Below are 18,076 nucleotides of genomic sequence, written 5' to 3'. Positions count from 1 at the left end.
AGGCCATTCACGTGGCCAACCCCAGCCCCCGGCTCTGTCAGCGAGAATCACGGTGAGGAAGGAGTGAGCAGCTGGCGCCCAAGCCATCAATTAGGGAGACAGTGTCACCCATCATCTGGGTCAACTTGGTGTGAGACTACAGAGAATTCCAGGAGTGAAAAGTGGCAAAAGGAACAAATAAGAGTCTTAGTAGGCTAGCAGGGACAATGAATAAAATTATACTCTAAAAGAAAGGGGGTTAAGAGGAAGCCAAAGAGGGTTACGATACAAGGAATTTAGCAAGGCATAAATGTGAATGCTTTCAGGAAAACCACACACGTAAGAGGGTACCTAACACTACTGTTAGAAATTAACAGGCCGGGCACGCCAGTCCACACGTGTAATCCCAGCACGATGGGAGGTCAAGGCAGGAGGATTACTTGAGCCCACGAATTTGAGTCAATACAGCGAGACCTCTACAATTTTTTTTTTTTTTTTTTTTTTTTGAGACAGAGTCTTGCTCTGTCACCCAGGCTGGAGTGCAGTGGCGTGATCTCGGCTCACTGCAAGCTCTGCTTCTCGGGTTCACGCCATTCTCCTGCCTCAGCTCCTGCCTCAGCCTTCTGAGTGCTGGGACTACAGGCGCCTGCCACCACGCCCAGCTAATTTTTTTTGTATTTTTAGTAGAGACGGGGTTAGCCAGGATGGTCTCAATCTCCTGACCTTGTGATCCACCCGCCTCGGCCTTCCAAAGTGCTGGGATTATAGGCGTGAGCCACTACGCCCAGTCACAAAAAAAATTTAAACATTAGCTAGGTGTAGTGGTGTGTGCCTGTAGTCCCAGCTCTCAGGAGTCTGAGTCGGAGGATCACCTAAGCCCAGGAATTTGAGGCTGCAGTGAGATGTGATCATTCCACTGCACTCCAGCCTGGGCCACAGAGCAAGACCTTATCTCTAAAAATTAAAAAAAGAAAAAGAAAAAAAAAGAATTTGTTAGAATAGATTTTCTCATTTTAGAGGTATTTATTAAAGAGAAGGAAAAACAAGCATTTAACATTCCACCCTGGCCGGGCGCGGTGGCTCAAGCCTGTAATCCCAGCACCTTGGGAGGCCGAGGCGGGCGGATCACGAGGTCAGGAGATCGAGACCATCCTGGCTAACATGGTGAAACCCCGTCTCTACTAAAAAATACAAAAAATTAGCCGGGCGAGGTGGCGGGCGCCTGTAGTCCCAGCTACTCGGGAGGCTGAGGCAGGAGAATGGCGTGAACCCAGGAGGCGGAGCTTGCAGTGAGCTGAGATCTGGCCACTGCACTCCAGCCTGGGCGACAGAGCGAGACTCCGTCTCAGAAAAAAAAAAAAAAAAAATTCCACCCTACTGTGCAGAAGTTGCAAATTTCCTTCCCTAGAGAGGTAGAGAGAAGACTAAAGGGCGCCCAAACAAATGCCCTTTTCCTTCTGCATGGCCAGGGCTTCCCAGCAGGTGGGTGCTGCTTTTTCCAGCATCTCTTCTTTTCATTGTTATGCCTGTATATTTTGAAATCTAAAATCAGACATTACGTAGAAACATTTCGATACAGGTATTCACACACACATACACGCGCATGCCTATTCATCCTGACCTGCTCCAAGCCGTCCGTGCTGTGCGGCCATGCGCTTCCTCCACTTCTCACTTCACCATGGTGCTCACCTGTTTGCTGACGGTCCCAGACCAGTAACGCGTTCCTCTGTCCTGTCAGCCCTGCTCAAAGGGCAGATGAGGATCTAGGCAACCCATGTGTGAAGTAGATTTGGGAGTGGTCAGTGTTTGCTCACCCATGAGTCTGGTCTTCAACTGCTTCTCTGAGCAGTTCAGAAATGTGCTTCAGTGTCTGCAGCCAGTGTTCCCGAGGGACATCTGCGGGTGGAGAGAGACATGTCAGAGGGCAAGTGAGGAAATGGCAAGCCCGTGAGGAGCCACCTGCAGGGACGACCACAGGAGTCTTTGGGAGACACCCTCTACTTCTGGTTCACAGAACCCAATACTGTTCTCATGCTCTTCCCAGTCAGTACCTATCTCTTAAGCAAGATCTGTCCATAGTACACAGAGCTGAACCTCAAAGAATCTGATCTCTTTATTTAGTTTTGTGGGAGTTTTTAAGACACAATCTTGCTTTGTCAGAGGCTGGAGTGCAGTGGCACGATCCTGGCTCACTGCAGCCCCAACCTTCTGGGCTCAAGCAATCCTACCTCCGCCTCCCCAGTAGCTGGGACTACAGGGGTGCACCACCATGCCCAGCTATTTTTTAAATTTTTTTGTAGAGATGAGGTTTCATTATGTTTCTCAGACTTGTCTCAAATTCCTGGGCTCAAGTGATCCTCCTCCTTGGCCTCCCAAAGTTCTGGAATTACAGGCATTAATCGCCACACTTGGCCTCAAGTACTTTTGAATTCAGGTACATGGAAGTAGCTAGAGATTGCACAAGCAGCCCCTGCTGAGACGGGGAAAGGCCGGGCTGCGGATGCCCTAGGTTTCTTCTTTTCTACCTACCCACTCCTCCATCACTAATGTGTGATTTCAAAATAGATACAGACTGTAGTAAAGCAGCCAACAAGGAATTAGGAATAGACTGCCTGACTGCTTTCCTGGGGCTGTGATGAATTCACAATATGATTTCAGGTTTACAGTGGAAAAAAAGGCCAGGAAAGAAAAGAAGTGAGCATTATGCAAACAAATGTCTCTTCTTGAGTGAGTTGCTCTGGTTTCACAGTCATCCTGTATTTTAAACACATCTGAGCAGCACATATCTGCAGTTCTATGCAGCATCTGCAAAAATTTTCACATAGTGATAGATGCTACAATCGAACACACAAGGAAGATAAGGCGAGTGATGGACGAACTGCTGCTACTCCACAAGGCCAGTGCCTCCCTCCTCTGAACCCCCGCGGCCCTTGGAGCACAGCCTTTTGAAGGCATTTTTCATTTCTTCCTTTTACTAGCTATTTAGGTATTTACTTTGCATTTCCTCCACTTGCAGTTCCTACAGTCAGGGCTTGGAAGTGATCATCTTTTACACCCCTCCCCCCACCTTCACAATGGGCATGAAATAAATTTCTGATGAACAGAAGATCATGCTACTAAAAAACACTTCTTCAATGTGTGACCACCACACTGTTTGCCAAAGTAATATACAGACAGCTGTTCTAGGAACTAGCACGAGAGGTTCTTGCACTTCTGCTTGGAGCCACCTATTTATATTTGGTCATAAATCTACGAGTTACACAAACGGAAAGGTAGAGGGTTGGGCCCGTGCCCACGCACCACCTCGCCGTGTGTTTACTATTTCCAAACGGAGACACTAACAATTCCGGTAGGTTTTCTGGAGCTCACTCAGCGCCCCCTGTTGGCTGACTCCAGGCTTTGCTGATCTGACCTAAGCTGTAAGGGGTGAATTCCTCCTTTTTCTGTCTTGTTAATAACGTTTTCCCAAGGGTTTTCATGACACTGTCACCCAGAGACCCCATCCCCGGCTCCGGCATCTGAGAGGATAGTGTCAGGGGGATCACCCTGGGTGAGAACCTACATCTTCTTGAAAAAGGAAGAGGAATTTAGGTTTTGTAAAATGCTCTGAAACTTTGAATCATTTGCATTTCTCAAACAAATCTACTCACTCAAGTCTCAGAAAAAAGGCAGGCCCAAAATGGCATAAAAAGGAAATGTGACTGGCTCGCTCCCTTCTGTCTTCTCTCCTGCCATGCTCCAATAAGGCCCCTTTCTGGCTGGCACAGTCTGTGCCCACGCCAGGACTGCCTTCCGTCGGGTTTCAGGCCTCACAGGGAAAGGAGGCCCTCACTCTCTATTTCTGAAATGTCTCCGAAGCACGAGCTCACAGCCACATTCCTGGATCAATGCCAGTCGAGTGAAGGCTGGCACCACCACTTCCCCAAGCAGACAGCCTTGGGAAGGCTGGCAAAGGGTATCAGGAAAGGCTGTGGATGAAGCACCTTACTGAACGCTCTCAAAATCCTTCCCTTAGCTTGGTTAGGGGAAACCTCCCCTGAATTTCCTCAGCTTCATCCATCATTTTATCTTTTCTTCTGCAACAAGGCTGCATGGAGTAGAAAGAATGAAAAGCAAATGAATGTACTGTTTTCTTCTGACTCAGCCAAGTCTTAGCCTGTTCCTGGCACCTGGTGGATCTGGTTGGCGCCAGCAGAACCTGTGTTATCTGGAGGCAGACTAGCAAAACCTACCAGAGGCCGCTGGTTTTTTTTTCTTCTTCTTCTTTTGGGAAGTGATCACAGCTGGGAAGCCAAGAAGACTCTCATATCAAAATCTACAGAATGTGGGATCCTGGGCGCGGAAAGGGATCTTAGAAATAACCAGCTGTGTCTCCCTCACGCTAGAGATAAGGGCCTGGTGGGGAGGCCATCATTTCCTGCTCTTCCCAGGAAATCATTCTGATGTGGGCAAAGTCAACCCTAACTCACCTTGAGGGTCTTGCAGCAGCACCATGGCAAGAGATGGAGAAGTGTAAGGAAAGTAGGTCTTGAGTGCAAACCGCAGCTGCCACAGGATGGAAAATCCAAAGAGCACGAACATTAAGATTGAAATGGGGTCAGGAAAATACAAAATTCCAAGTCCTCTGCCCAAAAAAGACCCACCAGTACTAACATGGTCAGAACACTTTCTGAAACATTTATCTTTTGAAAAATAAGCTCCCAGTAACCTCATATTTTCCAGAATAATTAACCTTTTAAATCACCTCCTGGGACTTACGAAAAATAATAAAGTTATGCTCTTGATGTCTTTATGAGTTCTACCTCACATGAACCCAATTATACAAATAAATCTTCTATTTCAGAAAGACTTGCCAGAGCAGTTGTGAGATGTTTGGTATTTCGGCTTTTTTTTTTTTTGAAACAGAGTTTTGCTCGTTGCCCAGGCTGGACCACGGCGCGATCTCAGCTCACCGCAACCTCTGGCTCCCGGGTTCAAGCGATTCTCCTCCCTCAGCCTCCCAAGTAGCTGGGATTACAGGCACGTGCCACCACACCCAGCTAATTTTGTATTTTTAGTAGAGATGGGGTTTCTCCATGTTGGTCAGGCTGGTCTCGAACTCCTGACCTCAGGTGATCCGCCCGCCTCGGCCTCCCAAAGTACTGGGATTACAGGTGTGAGCCACTGCGCCTGGTCTGTTTTTGTTTTTTTATTGAGATGGAGTCTCGTTCTGTTGCCCAGGCTGGAGTAAAGAGGCACAATTCTCAGCTCACTACAACCTCCACCTCCTGGGTCCAAATGATTCTCCTGCCTCAGCCTCCAGAGTAGCTGGGATTACAGGCACACGCCACCATGCCAGGCTAATTTTTGTATTTTTAGTAGAGATGGAGTTTCACCATGTAGGCCAGGCTGGTCTTAACTCCTCACCTCAAGTGATCCGCCTGCCTCGGCCTCCCAAAGTGCTGAGGTTGTAGGCGTCAGCCACGGTGCCGGCTCAGCATGGTTTTTAAAATAACAACAAAAGCATAAAACAACTGTGCTCACTTTTCGAGGACCAAAGAGCTCCAGCTATCTACATCCCCAAGAGGCACAGCTTCTTACAAAATTGAGGTAAAATCTATACAGCATGGAGTGCATAGGCTTTAAGTATATGAGGTTTTGTAAATGTGCAAATCCATGTGACCGCCACCCCAGTGAAGACACAACATTTCTATCACGCCAAGAAGACCTCTTCCAACTCTTAAGAGTCATTCCCTCCACCCCACCCTGGCAACCAATGTTTTGATTTTGACAAGACAGATTAGTTTTGCTTATTCTTGAATTTTGTGTAAAGGGAACATAAAGTATGTTTTCTTTTGTGTCTGGCTTCTTGGGCTCAACATTTTTTTTTAAAGATTAAGCCATGTTATTGTGTGCGAGTAGATCATTCTGTTTTTATTGCTCAGAAGTAGTCTGAATTGTATGAATATGCCATAGTCTGTTTAGCCATTCTCCTCTTGATGTGCTGCTTCCAGTTGGGCGCTGTCGGGAGCAAAGCTGTAGTTCACATGCACACATGTGTCTTTTTCTGGACATGTGTTTGTTTCTCCTGGGCACACCATCGGAATGGAATTGCTGGGTCACAGACAGATGCTCGTTTAACATCGTAAGGCCATATGGTTTTCCAGTGTTGTGCCATCTCACTCCCACCAGCAATGTGTGTGCACTCCAGGTGCTCCACGTGCTCCCAGCATTTGGTGCTGTCAGTCTTACTAATTCCATCCATTCTAGTGGCTGGGGAACATAACCCCACATGTGCTTGCTTTCCTACCTGTTTCACTCTGCACTTTCCTGATGGCAAATGATGCCCAACAATTTTCATGTGCTTACTGCCAACTTGTGTATCTTTTTGGAAAGTGTATATTCAAGCCTTTTGTCCATTTTCGAAACTGGTTTCTTAGGCAGTTATAAGAGATCTTCATATATTCTGGACACATGTCCTCTGTTGTATACATGTATTACAAATATTTTCTCCTAGCTAACAGCTTGCTTTTTCAGTTTCTTCTTCTTTTTTTTTTTTTAATTTATTGAGACGGAGTCTTGCTCCGTTGCCAGGCTGGAGTGCAGTGGTATGATCTTGGCTCCCTGCAACCTCCACCTCCCGGGTTCAAGCGATTCTCCTGCCCCAGCCTCCCAAGTAGCTAGGACTAAAGGCACATGCCACTACCCCCGGCTAATTTTTGTATTTTTAGTGGAGACGGGGTTTCCCCATGTTGGTCAGGACGGTCTTGATCTCTTGACCTTGTGATCCACCCACCTCAGCCTCACAAAGTGCTAGGATTACAGGCATGAGCCACCGTGCCTGGCCTGCTTTTTCAGTTTCTTAATGATATCTATCAAAGAATATAAATTTTAAATTCCTTTCTTATTTTTTGAGATATGGCTTCACTCTGTTGCCCAAGCTGAAGTGCAGTGACATGATCATAAGCCTTGATCTCCCAGGCTCAAGTGATCCTCCCACCTCAGCCTCCCGAGTAGCTAGGACAACAGGTGTGTGCCACCACGCTCAGCAAAATTTTGTATTTTTTGTAGAAAAGGGGTCTTACTTTGTTGCCCAGGCTGGTCTCCATCTCCTGGGCCCAAAAGATCCTCCTGCCTTGGGGCTCCCAATGTGCTGAGATTCCAGGCATGAGCTATGCCCCCAGCCTAGAAGTTTTAAATTCTGATGAGGTCTAATTTATCCATTTTTTTTCCTGTGGTTAGTGCTTCTGAGAAATCTTAGATGACCTCATTGTTAGACAGATACATTCTCCTATGCTCTCTCTAGGGTCTTTGTCTTTCTAACATTTCTGTTGAAGCCCATGATCCTCTCAAATTAACTGTTGTGTGCTTTATAAGGGAATGGTTGAGGCTCATTTTTCTACATATGGACATCCAGTTATTCCAGCATCATTTGTTGAAAACGTTCCTTTCCCCATTGAATTGTCTTGGCGTCTCTGTCAAAAATCAATTGGCCACATACGCATGGGTCTATATCTGGACTCAATTCTGATCTATGGTTGTCTTTTTGCCAATACCTCACTGTCTTGATTCTTGATTACAATAGCTTTTAAAATCTTTTTTTTTTTTTTTTTTTTTTCATTTTAAGACAGGGTCTCGCCCTGTCATCCAGGCTGGAGTGCAGTGGCGTGATCGTGGCTCACTGCAGCCTCCACCTTCTGGGCTCAAGCAATCCTTCCACCTCATCCTCTCGAGTAGCTGGGACTACAGGCATGCATCACCATGCCCAGCTAATTTTTTTATTTTTTATTTTTTTGCAGAGACTGGGGTCTCACTGTGTTGCCCAGGCTGGTCTTGAACTCCTGGACTTGAGCAATCCTCCCACCTTGCCCTCCCAAAGTGCTGGGATCACAGGCATGAGCCACTGTGTCCAGCCAGGTCTTCGTTTTTTTGTTCAATCTGACATTTCTGCCTTTTTACTAGAATATTTAACTTCCATTTAATTGCTGAAATTAATGTCATTCTTGGTAGTTTTGGGTTTAGGTCTACCTTTTGACATTGGTTTTCTTTTTCCCCCCTCAATTTTTTTTTGTTCCTTTGGCAGTTTACATTTTCTATTTTTTGGCACCTTAACTCGATCCAATTGTGCCAAGTTCTGGCCCTCCCCGGCCCCACACCAGCTCCCAACCTCACATGAGGGCAGCTGCGGGGGTGAGGGGGGGGGTGAGTGGGGCAGGAGACCTCTCAGTGTGGTGTCCCTTTAAAGGGCTGGTGGCCTTCAGTCTCCGTCCACTTCCTCAGGTGCTCTGTATGCCTTCAAATACATTTTAAAAAATACTTTGCCTGGAGTTTATCATTTTTATCTCTGGGAGATTTAATCTAGCTCATGAGCAGATGCTGTCATGGCTGCAACCAGAAACTGACCTGACTGGCTGTACTAAGCCACAGTGCAGGCTCAGGATAAGTGGCTGATCACACCCACCTCAATTTCTGCCTACTGTCTGATACGGCATAATGACGGAGCTGACTGTGTCCTCCAAACAGAACAGGGGCAAGAGCAAAGGGTAAGAAGAGACAGAATCACTGACGTGAGTGCTTCTGATGATGGGTGAGAATGTGGATTTACGAGATCACTCATAGACCATTGCAGGAAGTGCAAATGGGCACCAACACTTCTGAAATGAGTCTGGCGGGATCTATGAAAGCTGAACCTCTGCATACGGAACACACTTCCACTCCTACATACCTATCCCAGAGTGTCCACAGCAACATCGTTTGTAATAAAAAACAAAACCTGGAAGCATCCCAAGTGCCTCCCAGCAGCAGGATGGCTATACCGCCATACGTTTTCACATGGACTGTGCATAACACTTCCCCACAGCCACACATGGCAACATCAAGCAGTCTTGGCTGAGTGGAAAAGCAAGTCTCAAAAGACTGCACACAGTATGCTGCCCCTGTTTGTTTTATAAAGTTCAAAAACAACCGAAACTAAACAAAACATTGTTTAGGCGGTCATATATATGTGATCAAACTACCTTCAGAAAGAGCAAAGGAATAATAAACATAAAATTCAAACCAGGTTACCACCTGGAGGGAGAGAGGCAAGGAGGAGCACGTGTATAGACACGTATTCAGATGATTAGATAGCAGGTTTACAGATATTCATTTTATTAAGAAAGAATTAATGAATAAACCACAGAGAGAAAAGAGGGTCATGCATCTAGCAAATATGACATGAAGGGTTTTGATTAGCTAAAAATGGACACTCAAGAAGGCAGAGGGTCAACAGATGCGGACGGCCATCAGTTAAAAAGGCAGGCACGCAGAAACAGCTCTAGGAAGAGAAATAAACTAACAGATACCTATGCAGGCATCGGCAAAACGAAGAGACTTTGCTCTCCTTTGCTGAGCTGAAGGTGAGGGTGGTGAATTCCTGTTTGCTTTCGGATCCCTGCCCTGCCTCACACCAGGACCCAGTGTGTGGTCCCACGTCCTCAGATACGTATGCCTGGTCAGGGTACTATTCTCAATTAAAAGCAACTGCAACATCAGTCCCAATCCATAGTGGCCACGGCCAACACAGAGGCTGAGGGTGAAGCCAAGAAGAAAAACAGGCATGGTGGCGCTCCTCCGCGGCCGCTGCTCCAACCCAGGTGTGCTCCGCGAGGCCACAGGTGAGACTCCCTAGAGGCCCGTTCCTAATGGGGACTACAAAGAATACACAAGGGAGGTGCAGGGACATTGACAATTAGGCTTAAAATAACCATGAGGGCCAGCTGTGCCTTCCAGCTGAGCCGCCTCCAAAATTCTAGGTGGGACCACGGAGAGCGCAGTTTGCTACAGCCCAGCTAACTTCTCCAGGGAAAGTGAGGGTGGGAAGAAATAAATCACAAATATTTATTGTTGGTCAGGCATAGTGGCTCAAGCCTGGAATCCGAGCACCTTGGGAGGCCAAGGTGGGAGGATCCCTTGAACCCAGGGGTTCGAGACCAGCCTGGGTAACAGAGAGACTCCATTTCCACACACAAAAAATTTAAAAATTAGCTCAGCGTGGTGGCTTGAACCTGTGGTCCCAACTACTCGGGAGGCTGAGGTGGGAGGATCGTTTGAGCCCAGGAAGCCGAAGGCTGCAGTGAGCCATGATCACACCACTGCACTCCAGCCTGGGTGACAGAGTGAGAGCCTGTCTCAAAAAATAAAATAAATATCTATTTATTGTTGTTTTGAAAAGCAGAAACAGGCTGGGTTTGGTGGCTCACACCTGTAATCCCAGCACTTTGGGAGGCCAAGGTGGGAAGACTGCTTGAGCCCCAGAGTTTGAGACCAGCCTAGGCAACATGGTGAAACCCCATCTCTAATAAAAATGCAAACATGAGTGCTCCCTCCAGTCCATGCCTCCAATATGATGAAAAAAAGAAGGAACAACAGTCATGCCAAAAAGGGCCGCAGCCATGTGCAGCCTATTTGCTGCACGAACTGTGCCCGATGTGTGCCCAAGGACAAGGCCATTAAGAAATTCATCATTGGAAACACAGTGGAGGCTGCAGCAGTCAGGGACATTTCTGAAGCAAGCGTCTTTGATGCCTATGTGCTTCCCAAGCTGTACGTGAAGCTACATTACTGTCTGAGTTGTGCAGTTCACAGCAAACTAGTCAGGAATTGATCTCATGAAGCCCACAAGGACCGAACACCCCTACCCCGATTTAGACCTGCGAGTGCCACCCCACGTCCCCCACCAAAGCCCACGTAAGGAGCTGAGTCCTTAAAGACTGAAGACAGAGTATTCTCTGGAGAAAAATAAAATGGAAATTGCACTTAATAAAAAAATACAAAAAGTAGCCATGTGTGGTGGCATGCACCTGTGGTCCCAGCTACTCGCGGGGGCTAAAGTGTGAGGATCACCTGAGCGTGGGGTGTTGAGACTGCAGTGAGCTGAGATCACATCACTGCACTCCAGCCTGGGTGACAGAGCGAAACCTTGTCTCAAAAAAAAAAAAACAGAGAAAGTAGAAATATCAGCTAAAACCTAAGGGATCTGTTTGACATTGGCGAGGGGTGTGATCTGGTGGAGCCAAGCACTGTAGCTCTGCTCTCAGAAGTCAAACTGCAGAGAGCTTCACAGGGGCCGTGACATACTCCACAGATGAGATGCGCTGGACCAGCACCCCTCTCGACAGGCAGTATGTCCCATAAACATTACTTCTGTGGCCGTTAGAAATCAAAGCCAAATAAAATGCTGAAGGGTGAAAGCTCTCTGGTAGCAAAGGTTGCTGTTTCACGAGGTCACTCTAATTGGTCAGTGACCCTTGGCAGCTGTTGCCCAGCCTCTGCTGCTGGGGACCTGGAGCACAATCTTCTGCAGGGTTTGGGCCTGGCCTTTGGTTTACCAACTGTGCCTAACAAACACCTCCTGCCACTGCCCTTCCTCGCGCCTCCTCTAGTTAGTCAAGCCTTTCCCAGTCACTCTTACCACTCTTACCACCTCCTTTCCTGGAATCCAATTCACATTTGGGTCTCTGATAAGAATAAAGACGCAAATAATGAAGAATGTCCAGGACTGCTTTGTAATAAGCGCCCTTTCCTATTCAGTGCATGCCATACAGACCCCAGGACGCCTCTTGCTGACCTGGGAGGCTCAGATGCAGCCAGAGGGCAGTGTCCCACTCGGCAGACAGCGCACAGCACAGGGCCACGCATGCTGGCTTGACAGAGTTCTCAGACAACAACAGTAGACAGATGCTTCTGGGTACCAGGGCACGGGACAGACAGATCTTGATTTATGTTAAGTTAAAATGGTTTAACCTTTGTTGGGGCACTCATTAGGAACCTTTCTTTGTGAGCAAAACAGTCTATCAGAATTACTGAAAATAAAGTGCTCTTGTCCAAAACACTCCCAACAGCCTCTTTCTTTGGGATGAATGAGTAATAGATGCGATATAACAAACCTGCTTGTTTTCTTTCCCCAGAGCTTCCACGAAGCACTGCGTGAACACTTGGACAGTGGCTATGATTTCCGGGGCCCCATCGGTTTCCAGGAGTGCACACCTGAACAATGCAAAGTCAGATCAGAACATGTTTAACAAGTAATCCGGCAAACATAAAAACCTGTACTGTATAAGGGAAGAGTGGAAACACTTTTTTTGTGCCATAAGCTTCAGCAGTATCTCAACTCATCAGATTTCAGTCCTTGTGGGAAAGCAGGATAAATCTGTTGCTCCCTTTTATAAATATTTTCTTTAAAATTGCAATGTGTAGAGCTCTCTTTCTTGGTTCTTAAATTATTAAGCAATGCAAATGCCTTCCATACAGGCTTGCATACTCTGTACAAATAGTTTTGTATTGTATGCCTGGACACGCAACATCAACATTTTGCTTTCACAAGTGGAGAAATGGCTTGATCCATCCACCCAGCAAAGTAGGAAAAGAATCTGTGTGTACCTGGTTTGGTTTCCGTGCATTTTCATACAATTAATTTTTCTTTATGTTTGTTTAAGCAAAAAAAAAAAAAAAAAAAATCTCAAATTTTGCTAGCTTTAAACTCTAAACAGTTGTTACTGTAAAAATTCCTTTCCCCAAAGTCTGCAGTCTGCCCTGCAGCCTCTGCTGCTATGTATTAGGTGGGAGGGACTAGAGAGAGAGCCCGATAGGGGCTCCCCTGGAAGAGGGGCTGGGACACTCCCAGGTCGACAAGCTTCCCAGCCGGGTCCAGTCTTAGTACTCCATGGTTAAAACTCCCACTAACTGGCAGCCACAGCTCAGCTTCATGGCTGTGAGCTCCTCGTCTCTTGCCGTCTGTAAATCTAATGCATTTTCCAAGAAGTACTCGTATTTTCAAAATAAACATTTAATGTGTTATAAGAGAACACGCAAGGTGTATTTTGCCCCACAGAAGAGCTCTGTTAAAAATGACTCTATTTATTTTTCTTGGCTTTCTTTAAAGTTTTTTAAAAAGATTGGTCAGCCCTCACGTGGTGAAGGGAGTATATTGCCACCCTTTATTCTGAGCTGAGAAAAATCCTACATGAGTATTTCATGATATTAATATCTAACTCAATTCTGTGTTTCTATTATTAGAATCTTTAAAGGCTAAAGAAAAGAAAGTTATCGTAATTCTTAGGCACTGGCCTTTAAATTTATACTGATTTTTTTAGTTTTTACCTCTAATTACCACAAAGCTCAGAGGAATAGGAGGGAATCAGAAACTCTCATTTCCCTGTGGTACAGCCAGAGACTACCACAACATTTTCTTTTCATGTTTGGAATGGAACTTTTTTACATCAATCACTAGAAGAAACAGCGTAACATTTACCTGAACATCTCATCAACAACCCGGAATATGGCAGGGTGGCAGGCTGCTTGAGGCTGTAAAAGGAGAAGACCACGAGAATGTGAAATATCGCAGGCACTTTCTCAGAAACTTGCTATTATCAGCCCCAGGAGTTACCGGGAACTGCGGATGTCCAGAAAATTGTGGTTAGAAAACAGAACCACTGCTGTACTGAAAACACCCCACATACAAGTGCAGGTGGTGGTCCCCCTGGGCAGGGGGTCCAGGCAGCTTATTCCTCTGTCTACTCCTGTATGTCCCACGTTTTCTATCAAAGCTCAGGCGATCCATCATCCAGAATCAGTAGGTACTACGGAAACCTGAAACATCCCTCTGCCGCAGGCCGTGGAGCCTGCCTGTGCTGCCGGCTCTACCGAAGTGTGCCTGTGCCACCTCCTCAGATGGCTAATGTGCCTGGAGGTCAGGCCCGTGCCTGCAGCCTGCTTATTCCTGTGTATTCGGTCACGGGTACATAGTCATGTAGAATTATTATCGGCAAACCAGCGACCAACACGCTGGACTCAATCACGTCGCATCTTAGTGCACTGAACAGCTTGCGTGATTTAAGACGAAAAGGGGGTTCACGAAGAAGAAAAGGTCTCTTAACTTCCCCTTGGATATTCTGGCCATGGGTTCCGATTACTGGTCTGCGGAAGCCCTGGGAGCTGGGGGCAGCTTCACCGGCCCAATCCCTGGTTCCCTATTGTTTCGGCCGGAGCGCAAAGTATGAGATGACGCCCGATGACAATGCCCGTTTGTCTTCCAAAACAGATGCTTTAGAGCAGGGTCCGCCATCTTTCCGGCACCAGGGCCGGCTTCGCGGAAGGCAGCGTTTCCACAGACGCGGAGGGAGACAGTTGTGATGGAGCCGCTGCCCTCAGACCGCAGAGGACTCCGTGCATGCGCAGTCACGGGGGGCGCCCGTTCCACCGGAAGCGAGGCCAGCTGCTCCGACGGGCAGGTGGATCCGGCGCTACCGGAAATTCAGTCATCCTGCACGTGCTATGACTAGCTTTGGGAAACTCTGTTCGTAGGCCCCATCAGCAAGACAAAAGGAGGCTTTGCTCCGCCCCGTGCCCTGGCTCACACTGAGGCAGCACCGCCCTCCCCGCGGCCGCCCCGCGGACACTGAGCCCGCGCCCTCTAGCGTCCACTCGCCAGCACTGCCGGCCCTGCCCAGGCAGGAGCTCCGCCACTTGTTCAGGACAGGATAATCGCTTTTTAATTATTTCAAGATTTCTAATTTGCAAGTTAAAACGTCCTACTCTTTAAATAATCTATGCTCCCTCATCCTTCACTGATGTGCATTTTTATCTAAAAGGAACTAACTTGAAATTCTTACAGATAAATTCATTATCTATGCAAGAAAATAATTTGGCAGGACCACGGTTCAAGAGAGAAGAGGCAGGTTACTTCGTGGCTTTGAACTTAGGCATGTCAGTGAATCTCCTGCTGCCCACAGTCTCACTGTATATAATAACAGTTATTAAGAGGTCACTGGATATAGGCACGGAAAATATAAAAGTTTCTATGTATTCATAATGAAAAAAATAAAACAAGGGAAAAGCAACTGTATGTCTTGAAGAAACGTGATTCATCTAAGTTTGCCAGAGCAATTTTCAAAGTTTGTATGACAACATGCCTATTGAATAAGAGTGTTTAAGATCAAATAGCACTCTTTTGTGCCCACAGGCAGACAGACAAGAAAGAGCCTGGAAATGCATTGATAAGATCAAACTTGAAAATGGTAAAATTGAATTGCTTTTTTCTAAATGGTCAAACTATCCCAGAGCCATTCTATAGGTCTGATGATAGTAGAGAATCATTCCATACTAATTATAGGGATTTCCAAACAGCAAAGAAAATGATCAGATGTGTAGATTAGGGCTACCATGAAAACACTGGGGCAACAAGGAAGACCACTCTAACTCCATTTGTCAGAAGAGTAAGAGCTTCGATATGCTCTTCTGCTGTGAGCTGTTTTCTAGCAAAATCGCTCAGTCCGATGTTTTAAATGTTTGCTCGCTGTGTGGAATCTGCTTGTTCTTTCCCCTACAGATGGACTCTCCTCTTAGATTTCTTTCTTTCCAAATATTTCAGACCCTTGGCTACTCTCAGCCTGCTTCCACAACCCATTTTGGCTTTTAAAACAGATAAAAGACCAGGAGGCAGGGGAACCTGCAGAAACAGCAACGGCAGAGAGTTTGATTTGAAAACCAGTGTCCCTTGCCACCCTACAGCTGTGAACAGCTCCTTCTCATCTGCACCCCTCACCGATGGCTTTTAAAATGAGACTCTTTATACTTTCTGAGCATATAATTTCAGGGTCAGTGAGTCCCCTCATGAGGACTGGAGTACTACAGGTCAGGCATGTGTCCCAGCGACATCAAATCACAAAAGCAATCTTAAGCTGCTTTTCTTATCAAAATAATCTTCCAAATAGAATTAAGGTTTTAATACACGCTTCTTTGGAAGCCGTATCTTCCCCACTAAATCTCTGTACAATCCTCTGAGTGATGACGCAGGCGTCTAACCTCTGTGAATCCTGTTTTATTTGTAGGGTGGGGCACTCCGGTAACACACCAGAGGTCACGCTGCAACCCAGGGCTCTGAAGCCCCATGACTGGGGCCATTATCTTTTCTATAAAAGCGAGGAAAGAAAATAAACCTTTTGTGGTTTCCATCTGTTTGTTTTTCTCCATCCTACCAAAATCTGTTCCTTCTCAAGCTCTCTCTTCTCCATCTGGCCTAACGATTTCCACGGGCAGATCATTTCAACTCAAGGGGAGCTATGTCAGCAGGAGGACTTCAATAACACGAGTCTTGTCCTTCCCTCTTTATTTCCCCTAGTCTTTTCACTGAATGCCCAGGATGACTAGGGGGGCAATGATGGAGAGCTCTGGGTTCTGCCTGCCTTCTCGTATAGACCCGATTGTTCTGCTGGGTGTGCATCCCCTTGGGCTAATGAGAGCTTTCCCTCTAATCTCCCTCACGGCTACCCAAAACTGCATTATCTCCCCTCCACCTAGAAAGCCGCCCATCTTCATCCCTCAAAACACAAAGGAAGACAAAGTCAACATGGAATCGATACACAATAACCATGGTCTCAATGCCTGTTTTGGAGGAGAGGCAAGGGAGAGACCAACTTGTCACTCTGCACCATGAACTGTGCAAATTACACAGGCTCTTGTGCCCAGTCCTTGATGTTTACTTAAGCTGTTATTTTCATACTGACTCACCAATGATTATTACAAGCCACTTGCCACTTGAAAGAGGCCTGAGAATGCAGAAAAACAGAATTCTCAGGAAGAAGCATTTCTTTTTTTCTGTCATTTGCTGATTGTGTGTGTGTGTGTGTGTGTGAGAGAGAGAGAGAGAGAGAGAGAATAGGGAAAAGGAGAGGGAGAGAAAACAAACCAAAAAGGGAAATTGGACTATGATTTAAGGTAATTCACAGACAAAAGCAAATCCCTTCTAGAAAAAATAAAAAGGAGGTGAAGGAACAGAAAAAATTATCAAGTACTTTCCATCTATCACCTTTCATAGGTATATTCGCCTTCAAAATAAAGAAGGAAATAGCAGATGACAGAGAAGCTGAAGTGCATTAAGCCTGGCATAGATTCTTTCCTGGTATTTTCATGTATGTGCGTGTAGTTTAAATATTTACTTAGAAAATGGGTCATTTAAAGAATCGGCTAATGGGCAGCTTCCCCTCCAGTTTACCCAGCAGCTGGACAATCCTGTCCCACTGTGTAGCTGTTTCTGAGCCACTGTTCTCTCCACAGTGGGAAGCCCTTGTTGTTAATATGTGCATATTCACCGCAAAATACCTTTCTTCTTAAAAAGAAGATTCTCCGTAAGAGTCATTTCACCAGTGAACTCCTCTATTGAATTGAAAAATGATTTGGCTTCAGCAAAACCTATTTATACAAAACCTTTACAGCTATCATGTACTATGAGGCACCTTTATAAATATGTATTTTTTATTATGCCATTTGCTTCTTTTCTATTTTCAAAATACTAAACATAAGACTCTAAATATCCCTTTTACATTTTCAGATCTATTTTGTTTTAAAACATTCAGGTTCCTTTTAACAAATTGGAGCTTGGAAAAATTATTCTTTCTTTTTAATCTTTACCAGATGTTGTTTATACACAAACAATTTTTTCAGTACTCCATAATGCAATTATTGTTTAATGAGTGATAAATCTGTCATTCCTGGGCTTAAGAACTTAACAAGTACCAAATGTACTTTTGTGTCTTAAATTTACATGAGCTCTCCTCCGTATTTGGACACAGAAGTGGGAGGCACACGGATGCCCAGCACCCGCTCCCTAGCGCCCTACCCCTGCCTGAAGTCCTAGCCTTGCCCAGTGGCCTCTATCCAAATAGCCAGGGTAGCCCAGGCCGGAAGAAAGCTCCTCAGCCACCTGCTGCTTCACAGCTCAGCCTGAGTGGCAATGACCCCTAGGTCCACCCCTGCTTTGTTTTGGGGTTTTTTCCTCTCTCCCTTCATCTCTGGCCACAAGGTCTGCATCCCCAACTGCAATTCCAACTGCAATTCCATTGCAAGGAAACTTGCAGTGTGAGCCTCTTTCTTCACAGAGACGATGCTGGAGGATCTGGTGCCCCCCTGAGGCTAATTCTGGAAAGTGCAACTCCAGTCCAAGACACAGAATCTTCCAGCTTTTAGCAACACACATCAGCCAGCACTACTGGACCACTGCTAAATTATCTACTTCAGCGCTTGTTCAATTACATGCACCACATTAAAGAGCTCAAAAGGAAGTGCTGAAAAGACTGAAAAA

At 46.1% G+C, this 18,076-nt stretch overlaps 1 protein-coding gene across 1 annotated transcript in view; it reads right to left on the bottom strand.

Annotated features, from left to right (window-relative positions):
• Positions 1–18,076, bottom strand: part of FANCC (Fanconi anemia, complementation group C) — a 165,090-nt gene that overhangs the window by 11,666 nt on the left and 135,348 nt on the right. The window contains exons 9-12 of the mRNA XM_011927516.1: positions 13,250–13,302; positions 11,886–11,985; positions 4,449–4,524; positions 1,794–1,875 (exon numbers count right to left, since the gene is read on the bottom strand). Coding sequence (XP_011782906.1) covers positions 1,794–1,875; positions 4,449–4,524; positions 11,886–11,985; positions 13,250–13,302 — 311 coding nt within the window. The remainder of the gene's footprint in view (positions 1–1,793; positions 1,876–4,448; positions 4,525–11,885; positions 11,986–13,249; positions 13,303–18,076) is intronic.

Source organism: Colobus angolensis, unplaced genomic scaffold (genome assembly GCF_000951035.1).
Source record: "Colobus angolensis palliatus isolate OR3802 unplaced genomic scaffold, Cang.pa_1.0 Scaffold72, whole genome shotgun sequence".
Lineage (NCBI taxonomy): Eukaryota > Metazoa > Chordata > Mammalia > Primates > Cercopithecidae > Colobus > Colobus angolensis.
This window is presented reverse-complemented; position numbering and strand designations above follow the sequence as displayed.